The 12,602-nt window shown below is 50.4% G+C and overlaps 1 protein-coding gene across 4 annotated transcripts in view; it reads right to left on the bottom strand.

The window, feature by feature from the left end:
- Fam53b (family with sequence similarity 53 member B) overlaps positions 1-12,602 on the bottom strand; it is a 100,192-nt gene that overhangs the window by 60,259 nt on the left and 27,331 nt on the right. For all 4 annotated transcript variants that reach the window (XM_090345661.1, XM_090345663.1, XM_090345660.1 and 1 more), the window contains exons 2-3: positions 8,501-8,761; positions 1,386-1,440 (exon numbers count right to left, since the gene is read on the bottom strand). In XM_090345661.1, coding sequence (XP_090201787.1) covers positions 1,386-1,440; positions 8,501-8,578 — 133 coding nt within the window. In that variant the 5' untranslated portion in view covers positions 8,579-8,761. The remainder of the gene's footprint in view (positions 1-1,385; positions 1,441-8,500; positions 8,762-12,602) is intronic.

The following is a 12,602-nucleotide window of genomic DNA, read 5'->3' as shown; positions in this document are numbered from 1 at the left end:
CTAGGCCCTGTGCTGGGACATGAAGGTTGTGAAACTGTGAACCATCAAGGACGGATTCAATCATGTGGAGTCAGGCCTCAAGTGTGTCACATTTTAGGAAAAGCAAAGCCCAGCAATCTTCTTCCCTCATTTCCTCTGCCTGGGAGAAAATGGTGGCCATATCAGAGACCACCCAGCTCTCCCAGCACTGAGGCACATTACTGTGAAGCAATCTTCCTTCTTCCCATCTGAGCCAATTCTGCCTCCCATGGGGCCTTAGGGAGAGAGTCAATTCTCTGGGCCTCAGTTTCCCCTACAAGAATGAACACCTACCTGACCCTGAAGCTGCACACAAGGAGCCTGACACAGCTCTACCTGCCAACACAGTGCCCAACACAGACCCAGCACCTCTACACCTGTGGTCTCATCTACAAGAAGAACCTCAAAAGAAGAAAAATGAACCACTAGACCCAGTGGACGGGCTAAGAAAAGGCAAGGATGATGTCAAGAGCTCTACAAAGATGGTCCAAAAGCTAGTCTCTGACTCTTTGTAGACATCAAAACTCATATGGCACAACATCCCAAAGAATCCCAGACAGCAAAAGGAGACCCTGTACTGCATCATCTGGACCATCAAGAAATCCACATCGTCAGCACACTTATCACTGCACCAAGATAAACAGCAATTGTTACAAGCACAGAAACAGGATGGAGGCACCTTTCTAGAAGGCCTATCAGCATTATGAATCAAGACCCTTAATAATATTGAGGGCCTCTGACCTCTCTGTCCCCCTCCCAGGAATGATCCTAAGCAATAGTCCAAGAGACAAAGACTCAGACACTAAGAAATACTGTTAACTATAACAGCAAATTCAACAATCAATCCAAAAACCACAAAAGTTCCATCATTCAAGTCCTTTTGATACATCTGCACAAGTTGGTACTACATACGATCAGCATGCATGGACTGAATCATTGTCATGGTGTGGGAACTACCAAGTGAAAAAGCCAACAAATGCAGTTTATATAATTATATGTTCAATTCGAAAAACAAATACACACAAGATCATCAGCAGTAGGTGTCACTGGGAATTGAGGCTATAAGAGATTTTTTTTTAATTTCCTTTACTTAAGGTACATTTTCTGAATTAAAAATCATCATGAAACACTTTGTCTGATTAGACAGAACTCCCAGTGTTAACAGCCGGACATGACATTTGTCTGTTCTTTCATTCACATGCCCCACCAAGCCTCCTGATCCACTCAGGAACAGCTGGTGACCAAAACAGAACACGCATGTAAGAGTCGGGTGCTCTTCTGGCACCTGGATGCAGGCAGGTTTCCTCTGGGCTTCTCACCTGGCTGGAAGGACAAAAGAGAACGACCCACGCAGCATGGCTACTCACCCATAATTCCACAAGAGAAAAGGGTAGGTCCTTGACTCATCTTCTTTGGCGTGTGCTGAAAACAACCAGAAAAGCTATTCACTCTTCAAGTCATCAGAAGCACGTTTGCACATGACTTTGCACTCATCTCTTGCTAAAGTCACAATTAGGGAGGAATTGCCCTTTGCCAGTGTCAGATTGGGAAAGGGAGAAGAAAATATCCCAGAGACATCTTTTGTAGGATCAGGCCTGGATTCTTTTTTCCAAGTCTCCAGAGACTTACGGACCTGTTAGATTAAAGGGATTAAAAATGCACAGAAAGCCTGTGACTTCTGCCATGAGGGGCTTTCTCCACTCAGGTGATGTGGGGGTGAGCACAGGAGACGGTGCTGGGAACGGCTGGATAAACTGGGAAGAAGCTGAAGAATGAAGGATTGGGGGGAAGGGGGTTCCTTCCACTGCCAGTCCCTAGCTGGGAGATGCAAGACAGCTCTTCTCTGCCCAGATGTGCTGGCCTGGCTTCCACAGCTGCTCCAGTCATTCACCCTGAACTGAAGCAAAATCTCGCTGGTTCCACTTGTTTCAATCTGAGAGCCATGGCTTCAGATCTGTATACCATACTTCCATATTGCTTCCCTTTCCTCTGTCAGCATTCTCCACCTTTCCATTAGTCCAATGCCATGACCACTGCCTGAAAACCAGGCCAAGGAAGCCTATAAGAACCCAGGACCTGGGCACCTGCCCTATGGCTATGGAGCAAACTGAATATAGAAAATTCTACAGGTTCTTGTGCTAGCTGGCTTCCAGATCAAAGGGCCTGTCCTGCTAGCCTGTGAGGAGGGAGGCACTCAGGAACTCAGGAAGGTCTGGCTTAAGTATTCCAGAGACCTTCTGCCTCAGTCTCTCATTTAGCATGCTCTTGCTCGGTAAATAGGAACAGCAGCTGTCCACTGATAGGCTGAACTAAGGCTGAGCATTCGACACTGAGAGAAGCTCCTTAACCACAGTCAAAGCAGCCTGCCACACAAGGCTGTGGCTTGAAAAGCATCTCCACCCTACCCCATGACAGGAGCAGGCCAGTCTTCAGGGCTGAGAAGTGGGTAGGAGTCCAGGCCCTGGCTCCTTAGTCCTGGAAGGAGGGTGGGACTAACTAGGAACACCTGGCCCGCCCAGATAAGGGGGTGGCATGCACCTGGCACCAGCTATCTCGCCCTATCCAAGTCAGCCCCATCTGGGAACCTTTGTACTTGGGTCAGCAGTGCATTCATCCCATGGGGCTTTTCAGGGTTAGTTTTGACGAGCATGGGGACACAGAGGTGAAGGAGATCTCCCACTTCATGGAGAAGCAAGTCACACAGACATATCATTACACAGAGAGGATGGGGCTGAAGAAGAGGGGGCCAAGGAGAGCGTGCTGAATGGGTGTACAAGTCAGGGCCATCTTCCCGGAAACACCTGAGCTGGAGGTGATGAACCAGAAGGCACCAGGCACCTCCTGGTTTAAAACAATCCTTATACTGTCTGACAGTTTACCTCTAAGATTCCAAGCAGTGCAACGGTTGATCTATAGCCACCTATGGGAATATCTAGAAGGAGGAAAAGACAGCAGCACCTGCCTGCCTCCCAGCCAGGATAGTGAACACTGCAGGATGCACAGTTGAAAACCACACCAAAGTCACACAACAGAAAGAACAGGCGACAAATACATGGGAGCCTGCCAGTGGGACCATGTCACCCACACAGCCAACTGCACAGCTGGAGGCACCAGGAAGGCCCCTTATGCTAAGGGAAGGGTTCAGAGGGAGAAACTGGGCTTGTCCTCTGCCAGGTACCTGGCCTTACCCACGATAGTACATACAGATAAAGTTCAACCCCCTCATCCTGTGTGGGCCAGATGGGGGAGGCAATGGACTGGGTACTCTTTGAAGTCCACACCAGGGACAGTAAGCAGAGAGTAGAAATCAGGAAGGCTGGTATCATGTGTGTTCCACTGGCAAGCAGAAGGCACAGAAGAGGGTTTGGGCTTTACAGAAAAAGCAGGAAGCAGAACAGATTCACCTTCTGCCTGTCAGTGAGACAGCCTCTATGTTCCACTCATGACATTGGATAAGCTATAGGCCAAGGATGCAGGGCCAATCTACCCAAGGAAGGCCCTTGGCCTGCTCTATGTACCTGCAACTAAGGACCTCTCTGGCTCTCACCCTTCCCAGGCCCGAACCACCCACTCTTCTCTGGGCCCAGAGCTCTCTGTGAGTTGATCAAAGGTAGTTATTATAATGAGGAACCTTGATTGATCTCATACCAGACCTCAAAGTGAGATGGAGGCCCTCTCTTGCTTTCTGCAGTAAGGCTTATGACCAGGCCAGAACATCTTGTATATAACATTTTCCCACAGTCTGAGGCTTCAGCTTCTCCTGACCATGGGGACAAGGTTTTCCCAGAACCCACTTCACATGGGCAAAGCAGCACCCAGGACCTCTTGCTGACTCCAAGGTGATAGAACCTTTCTAGTCCCAGTCTACCAAGAATGGGATAAAATTCCTATTGGTGAGTGCCATTCCTGCAGCTAGCTTTTCTATTTCTAATTCTTCCAATCCTCTATCCCAGCAGGGTCACCACATACTAAGGACAGTATCCCTGGTAGAACTCTCAGCCCTGAAGTTACCTAAGACATCGAGTCTGCAAAGAAACACATTGCCTGCCTATATTAATAATTTTGTATGACCCACATACAAAACATTCAAGTGGCCCCACAACAAAGGGGTCTCTACCTCTTTGCGGGGGAACAGGCATCTATACCTAAAAAGCAGAAAGATGTCAGTGAAGGAATGAAGGAGACCCAGGCCCAAGCAGGAAACAGTACTCTTGGGAGCAGTGTTCAAGGGTGCTAGAGATCTGACATCCCTGGCTCTGAGGCTTCAAAGTACCTTGACACGAGGGGCCCTGGAATGTTTTCCTATCCAGTGTAAAAAGTGTCAAGAGCTCCTTGGACTCTATGTAGTTCTAACTGCAGCCGATCTGTGGCCTTCCAGGACTGGGGCTGTTAAACAAAAGTACCAACTCAGCCTGTGAAGTAACCAGGCAGTTGGGTACAAGGCCTGATGTAGTAGCCACATCTCTTCCAAGTGAGCAAGCACTTTCACCCTGGCACACCAATCTGCCAAGTGCAAGAGGAAGTACCTTTCCACCTATCTGATCAGCCTTTGTGGAAACAACTGGGGCTTACTGGGGTAAGTCAGACAGCCAGGAGCCACGCACCACCCTCTGCCTGGGAGCAGCTGGTTGTCAGCCCCTCTGGTCCAAAGAGGACTGAGAGGCCAGGCTTGGCCAAGAGGGATGGTCTCTCTGGAAACGAGAGAATAGGCCATTGGCTTGTGCGTGGGCGCATAGGAAGAAGCTGGGGGAGTACAGGGCTCCAGGGTCAAATGTCTGGGCTGCCTTCCAGAGGTAGCAACTAATGTTAGAACATGAAAAGGAAGAGGTCACTCAGCAGTGGAAAGCAACCAGGCAGAGTGGGGAAGAAGAGCCCACACAGCCATGGCTGCCATGTGTTCAAGCTAGCCAGGGCAGTGGGCACAGCCTATACCCTCTAGCCATTGCTCCCAAGCAGACAGGCCCCGAGGCCTGGAGAGCTGGTGTTTCCCAGTTCTTTTACTCTTTTTCTTACACCTTCCTTGAGAGTAGAGCCAGTTATGCTGTCAGCAGCATTTAGTTTCTTAAAAAGGAGAATGAAGGAGCCATGACAGGCACTCCTGGGACAGCAGCCATCTCACAGGCCTTAGTGCAGCAGCTTTGGGCTCTCCTCCAGCAGGCCCACACACTCAGGGCCCAAGACCTCCTCCCCAGAAGGCTGGGGGTAAGGAAGGGCTTAGTGCTAGGGGGCTGCTCCCAGAATCCCAAAGTGACCCGGCCTCTCCAGAATCTTATTTCGAATTACATTCTACTCTTAACCCTCACGTCTGCCCTCTTCTTGATTTTCCTAGAAGAGAAACCGCTTTCTGCCTTTCGATGTGAAGTCAGTTTTACCAGAGTGGGCCATCACTGACCCCAGCAGCTTTCTCTGCGCCTCTGCTGCTGCTCAGCCTTGGGTGGCCGTACGCCCCATGCTCTGCCTCACAGATCCTCACAGGACTGTGATCTGAGGCCTTTCTTGCATCATTCACAGGAACTCTCCCTGAGGAAGGAGCAGCACTGAGATGGCCAGGCCTCCAGACCTGGGGCTGGGCCTGGGAGGGAAGGTGCTCAGTGGAGTATTCCGCTGGACCTCAAATCTGTACTCTGCACACCCCATCTGAGTTCTTAGAGCTGCAGTTTCCTGTTTGAGGGACAGAGATGGTACTGGGTTAGGGGAGCAGGGTGGAGGAGAGCCTGGATTCAGTACTATGCTTCCATTTGTCCCCTGCAAGCCAGGCCCAGAATGTGGCAGGCAGTCCGTGTGTGGCATGTCAACAATCCACAGACAAGAAGGCCCACTCCTAAGGGGCCACCCCTAGCCGACCAGCCATCTGGAGTCAGAGTGGGAGGAGACAGATGGCCTACCGCACCGCAGCAGGTGGTTCTGAGTCCTGACTAGCCAACAACAAAAAGCAGAAAGGAGGACACTCTTGCAGAAAGGGAGGGAGTAGAGGAGAAAGCAAAGAGCCTGACCTTACAGGAGAGATTACAGGCAGCAGATCCCTCCCGGGAGCCCAAAAGCTCTCCCAGCTTCTGCTTCTCCTCTTTTCTAACAGCCCTGTCTAGGGCTCAGAGGCTATGCTTCTCCTGGCTGGAACTCAGACCAAGTCTCTGCAAGAGCAGCTCTGATGACCTCAGGCCCATGTGCCTGGGAACCAGCCAGTGCCCCCCCCCCCCCATGCAGGAGAGCACAGTGGCCCCACAGTGCTGGGCTAGCTGAGAACAGCTGGCCCCAGGCAAGACGCCTCCCTCTGGCCCTCTACTGGCCCCTCGCCCTGGGGTTACTCCTAGCTAGAGCAACTCCACATGTGTTCTCACAGTTCTACAGGAAAAGAAAAAAAAAAAACCAGAGGGATTCAACTCATGACTGACCACCTCCAAGCTGTGAGTTGAGCAGCAGTCCAAGAGGGACTGAAATGATGGCATACTCAGAAGCCACTGGACAATCGCACCTGTATAACTCAATTATTCTACAGGTATTATTGAGCACCTATGAGGCACTAGGCCCAGGTTCCAGGTTTTCGGCAACAAGTTAAAACAAATGTTCTGCTTTCCTGAAACTCCCAGCCTAGCATGGGGGAGTCATTCAATCCTCAAGACCAACAGGTCAACTGTTAAATCCATGTTAAGAGCCTGTGAAGGAGAACAGATGAATGTGTGGAGGAGGTAGAGGGTGAGGCAGGGGGTGAAGGGAGCCAGATTCAATTTTGGGACTAAGTAGCCAGAGTGAGAAAAAGGGAAGGAAAGAGACAGCTCTGTTAAGGGGATAGTGTGCTGGGCTGTAGAAGAAATGCAAAGGCCCTGAGGCAGTGTGCTTGAACTGAAGGAACAGGAAGAACAACAAGAAGTCATGGTGGAGAAGATACATAAGCGTTGGTGCTTCCTAGCAATGGCTTTGGTGTTTGTTTGGCACAAGGTAAGAAGCTAGTGACGGACAGATCTTGCTGTATTCCCTCTGGGTAGAGAACAGGAGCAAAGCTGGGAACCTATTACCATATTTCCATGTGAAAGCCAGCAGGATGAGGGGAGAGACGGCGGGAAGAGACCACGTTGCAGATAAACACTAAACACAAACTGGAAAGGAAGTAGAGATGGCAAAAGACCTAGGTGGCCACTTCAGCTCCCCTTGTTAATCACCAAGCTTGCCATCAATCAAACACCTTGGTGCCTGCTCTCTTCTGGGCACCTGCTTGCCACTCGGCCCCTGCAGTGTTAGGGTTCAGGAAAGAGCCACAGAGCCAGAACCAGATTCCAAACCAGGAGGTAGGGTTGCTGGGCAAAGAGGGACTGGAGCCAGTGGGACAGTTACTGCCCTAATCTGGGTCTCCAGTACACATTTGTAAAGTGAAGAGGCTGGACCAAATGGTTTCTGAGCCACTTTTATGTATCCAAGACCATGCCTAGTGCCCTGTTCTATGGGCTCTGCCCTGACATGCTCCAGCCCAGTCAGCTGCCTCCTCATCTGTACTAAACTTCACTGGGCTTCGGTTGTGACTTAGTACTAATGGGGTCTTGAAGGGTCTGTCCAGACACAGATCTGTCTGGGCAGAGAAGGGCAAAGACAACCTGGAGTCATGCTAGTCCCTGAATTCCAGCCCTCTCCCAGCAGGCCTAGTGCTGGGTTCAGGTCTGTGCCATGTACAGGCTTTGGTGGCTTTCCCAAGCTCTTGCCAGGGCCAGATCTCAGAAATCTACCAGTATGGTCATCACTAACATGAGACCAAGAAAGGCAGCCTAGGGAGGGGCCTAGTGTGGTTCTCCTAAGTGGCCATGAAGAGTGCCACGTGGAGTTGGAGAACAGACCCTGGGCTGCAAGTGGGCCAGTGCTGACGAGGGAAGCTGTGGAGTCCTGCAGAGAAGCCCATTTTGCCAAACCCTAAGAGTGTGGGCTAAGGTAGCCTCTGCTCCTCACAGGGAGAGCTTACTTTGGTAGCTGGGAGTAGGAAGAAGTCTGGGTTGGGGTAGTTTTTTTCTCGTGCTCTATGAAGCATAGTTAGCTGCCTCTCTCTCCTATCTTCACCATGACTTGATCAGCATGCCAGGCTTCTTTCTTCCTTATCTCCCACTCATCACGTTCTAACTGCAGCCCCCCCCCCCCACCTCCTTCCTTCCCTCCCTCCCTCTCTTTGGAGGTTCAGTGCTATCCAGCCTTACCCACTTCTGGAAACCACCTCCTCTTGCTGGGTGGAGAAAATAGGAATGTGGGGCAGAGCCCAGCAGGACAGCTGAAGCACACATGGTATTATCTAACAAATGGCAGCCTTTCCCCTCCGGCTCCCAGGAGCAGCTCATGTCCAAGGCCCATGCTCCCATGCAGCAGAACCCAACCTGCAACATCTCCCAGAGCTCCACTCTCGGGCACTCCGACTCCAAGTTGCTAAGGCCTGGATGCTCTGTCCACCGCCCACCTGTACATCAGGCCTCGAAGAAGGAAAAGGGATGAAGGCTGGTAGGGGGCTCACCAGTTCAGGGCTGAAGGTCCTACATGCTATGGAGTCGGCTCCCTGGTTGGCGAGGCTTCTCCTTAGGATCATCACCATGGTAAGGACCTCAGGCACTGGGCTGCATCCCAGGGTAGGCACAAGCCATCTTCAGGAGGGCAGCTCTGGGCAGTGGTGATGCCTGGGCACCTGCAGGGAACGTTGTCAGTACACACAGCTCCCCATCTGTCACTCACTCTCAGATGAGGCTCTTCTGGGAAGTGGCCAAGTGTGGTCAACTACCTGGCAATACAAAAGATAAACAACATGTTCAGGACCAGGGAAGAAGAGAATGGAATGGGGAACCAGTGGGAACTAAAGGAAGTGCATTCTGGGAGGGCACCAGGGCTCAGATAACCTCCTCAGAGCATCCCAAGCCAATGAACAGAACAGAAAATTTGGGTTTGCTCATGTGATCCCTTTTAAGACCTTGGAACCTGGGTAGCTAGCAGTTTGTGGTCCGTGCAGTGTGACGTATTACTACCTAGCTAGCTTTCAGTGTATCTTGAACATACCCCAGGACAAGTTCACATAGGTTAAGGGTATAAAACATGCCTCATCCCCATGTCCAGACTCAGAGGATCAGCTCTCTGCAGCCACTGGCAGCAGACAGGGCCCCAGTCAGGACTCACACAGGTTCTCCAGGTGATGAACCAAAGTGAGCCACTGAAGGCTGAGCTATAGAAGGCAACCAGGGCAGAAGGGTCTGTGAGGTTCTACCTCTACTGCAATCAGCAAAAAGCTGGGCTGGAAACATGACTCAAATGATAGAGTACCTAACAGAGCAAGTAAGCCTAGCAAGCACAGGCTGAGTTGTGTGAACTCAGTAAGGAGGGGGAGGGTGGGGACGAAGCCACTGAACAATCAGAAATGTCTACCTACAGGCACACACTGTGTAGCAGTACCACAGTTAACACCAACCTGTTTTCAACACTGAAGGTCTCTTCCCCAGTAACCTTACAGCATAGCTGTTGTGCACAGCTGCTCAACCCACCATCATATCCCACTAAGCAGAGTCAAAAAGGGAGCAGACTTCAGGAGAGGTTTGAAAAATCATGCCTTATAATTACTCTGACCCTCCATCTCTCTTCCCCTCTTCTGTGGTTAAACCTTCAAATTCACACCATGCAAGAGATCCAAAGAACACTATCAGAAAATAAAAACTCACAGCAGTAATGGCAATAAACGAACAGAAAGGTAACCCCTCATCTGAAATTAAAAATCAACTGTTCAGTGCAGGAAAATGTTTTAGAATCTACTGTTCTGTGTAAAAATTAATTACACCCCGGTATTTACTTGCCATCCAGATTGTAAATCATATTTTCCTGTTTACTTCGATTAGACTTTACAGTGGGTGTTATTGAAATTGCTCTATTACAGGCCAGCTGGCAAGCACGGGAAAATTACCTTCTACTGTTCTTCGAAAACAAGGTTCATCCAAAGTGCAAACTCAAGGAAGGGGAGGGGGGAAATCAATCCATTTCCAAAGCCTGACTCTTAGGGAAGGGAGGCCCAGGGGGGCTAGAGCCCCAGGTGACACTGAGAGACCTGACAAGTTTTAATATCATATCAACCTACACCTGGCATATGCTAACCAAGTGTGATCAGTTCAGACCACTCCTCCAGGGACTGCATAAGTAGCAGAGCCTGACCTCTTCCCATGCTTGGCTCAGTAGCTGGCCAGGAGGGGCTCCCTGGACTCACACTTCAAAGGGGCCCTTTGTGCCACACCTCAATGAGGGAGGCATGGTAGCCATGGTCTTTCTGGAAATAAGCCTCAACTCAGTTCTAAGGCAGCAAGCCATTGGCATGGGGTCTGAGAATACTTTCCCCTTCTCTAAAGAGGCAGGCAGATTCCAGTGTTTAAAGCTCAGATCCACCGTCAACCATACCTGAGTTCCTCTTGAAATACACTGTCCCCTCAAACGTTGCCAAGTGCTTTTATCTCTGTGCCTCAGCTCCTCTCATTAAACAGAGACAATACTGCCTGCCTCATCAGGTTGTAGTAGCCTACGAAGTAGAAACCACACCTTGTGCTTGGTGCCTGGCTCCTGGGAGAAGTGCCGTCAACAGTGGCTACTGCTATTGGGAGGGGAGGGAGGCGCAATGTGCCTAGATCTTTTCCTCAGCAATGAACACCCAGGCAGTCTTCCTCAAATTTGTTTAAATTCCGTCAAAAAGGTCTGACTGTATTATGGCCCTTTCCTCAGGTGAAACAGTGGGAGGCCAGTGAGAATGGTGCTGTGGACGTCTATTGCCATGGTAACACATCAGCCCATCCAGTCACAGCTCTGCACCAAGCCAGAAACTGGGCAGAAGCAGTGATGGGTCCTCCTAGCTCTCATCAGCACCATCTTCACAGCAGCTTCTACAAGGATAACAGACATGCACAACAGCACCTGAAGCTCCTGGGACCCGGAAGCCAGCAATGATCATAAGCCCCAGAGGAAGGGGGAGGTATGGCACCCACCAACCCTGTTCTCGGGTACCTGGGAAAGAGGCTGTGAAGTAGGCACTACTCACACTAAAGGCAGAGGACGGGGGTGCTGGAGAGGAGTCTGAAAGACATTCCTGCACAGGGCCCGATGCATATGGCATCACTGCTAAAGCGGGGACAACCTAGGTGGTTGGACAACAGTGTAGCCGTGTGAAGGAATTGCACGTGGCCTTTGGAAATGCAACCACGAGGCAGTCAGGACTGGGGAACAGCATGCACTCAGAGGCTGCTGCCCAGGGGACGTGGAGGGCAACAGGACAAATCTGGCAGAGCCACGTGGTGTTCAGACCTTGCCCTGCTGTACCAGGCTCTGGAAGGAGTTCTGAGGCTGGAATTGTTATTCAATTCAAGCAACATTTTCTGCACCTTTATAACACCAAGCACTATGCCTTACACAGAAAGCCCCACACATGTCTGGAACTGGGTAAATCACAGCAACATCTGAGTCTAGACACATTCTCAGACAGCAGAGCCGGGCACACTGTGGATTTCCCTGGATACATGGCAGAGGTCTGAACCAGCTTCATCAGGGAGTGAAGGCACCCACCTGGTGACACAGATAAATCTAATAACCAGGCCAGCATCTTCTCAGAGAGGAACAGAGAGTGACCTTAAAAGGGCCAATAACTGGGGGAACTCAAAGGACAATGCTTTGCACAGACCCTGCTCTGCCTGCTAGGTTCTCTCTGTAGCTACCCAGAAAGAATGACTTCTACCATTGAGCACTGCTGTGGTTTGGCTGTGGCTGTCTCCGGAGATGAGGTGTGGGAAGCCTGATCCCCAGTGTGTGATGTTCGTACATGGTAGGGCCTTTAAGGGGTGGGGTCAGGTGGGAGGATCAGATCTCACAGGGTGCTGCTCTCCAGCAGACATGGAGCTAGGTCTCACATGCCTGGCCAACGCACCCAACCACCCCAGCTTCCCACCCCACGTGTGCTCGCTCCCTCTTGCATGTGTTGTGGTATGCTCGTCTGCCATGTGGTCTTCCCCAGAGCTTGCTGCTGGCACCATGCTCTAAAAACCCAGAACTATAGGCTAACTAAACCTCTCTTCTTTATAAAGTTTTGTCACTGTAGAAAATCAACGATAGTTCTCATTTTATAGCCATGAATAGCAACTCATCAGGACTCGAACCCTGGCAAGAGCAGGTCCCAGGACAGTGATCCCCCATCAGTGCCCACTTCTCCATCTCAAACGCACCCTCAAACACCCACTGGGGAAACTACCACTTGGCCCAGCCTTCACATTTCAGAGTGTTTATCCCACAGAAATGAACACTTACATTCACACAAAGACGTGCACACGAATGCTTTATTTGTAACTACACCAATCAGGAAAACTCAGATGTTCTCCACTGAGTGAATGGTTAAATGCACTCTTTACCAAAGAACACTGCTCATCCATAAAAGGAATGAACTCTAATATATACCAGAACTTGGAAAAAAATCTCTGAATTCTGCTGAATGGAAAAAAAAATACTCAAAGGCGAACTGTTATACGTTTCTGTGTGCATCATATTCTTGAAATGACAGAACAACAGAATCGGGGAACAGGGGTTGTCTGGGTTTGGGATGGGGTATGGTTAGA

The sequence above is a fragment of the Megascapheus bottae genome, chromosome 15, assembly GCF_031878675.1.
Source record: "Megascapheus bottae isolate mThoBot1 chromosome 15, mThoBot2.hap1, whole genome shotgun sequence".
In the NCBI taxonomy this organism is placed as follows: Eukaryota; Metazoa; Chordata; class Mammalia; order Rodentia; family Geomyidae; genus Megascapheus; species Megascapheus bottae.
Note: the sequence above shows the minus strand (reverse complement) of the source record. Positions and strands in the feature narration are given on the sequence as shown.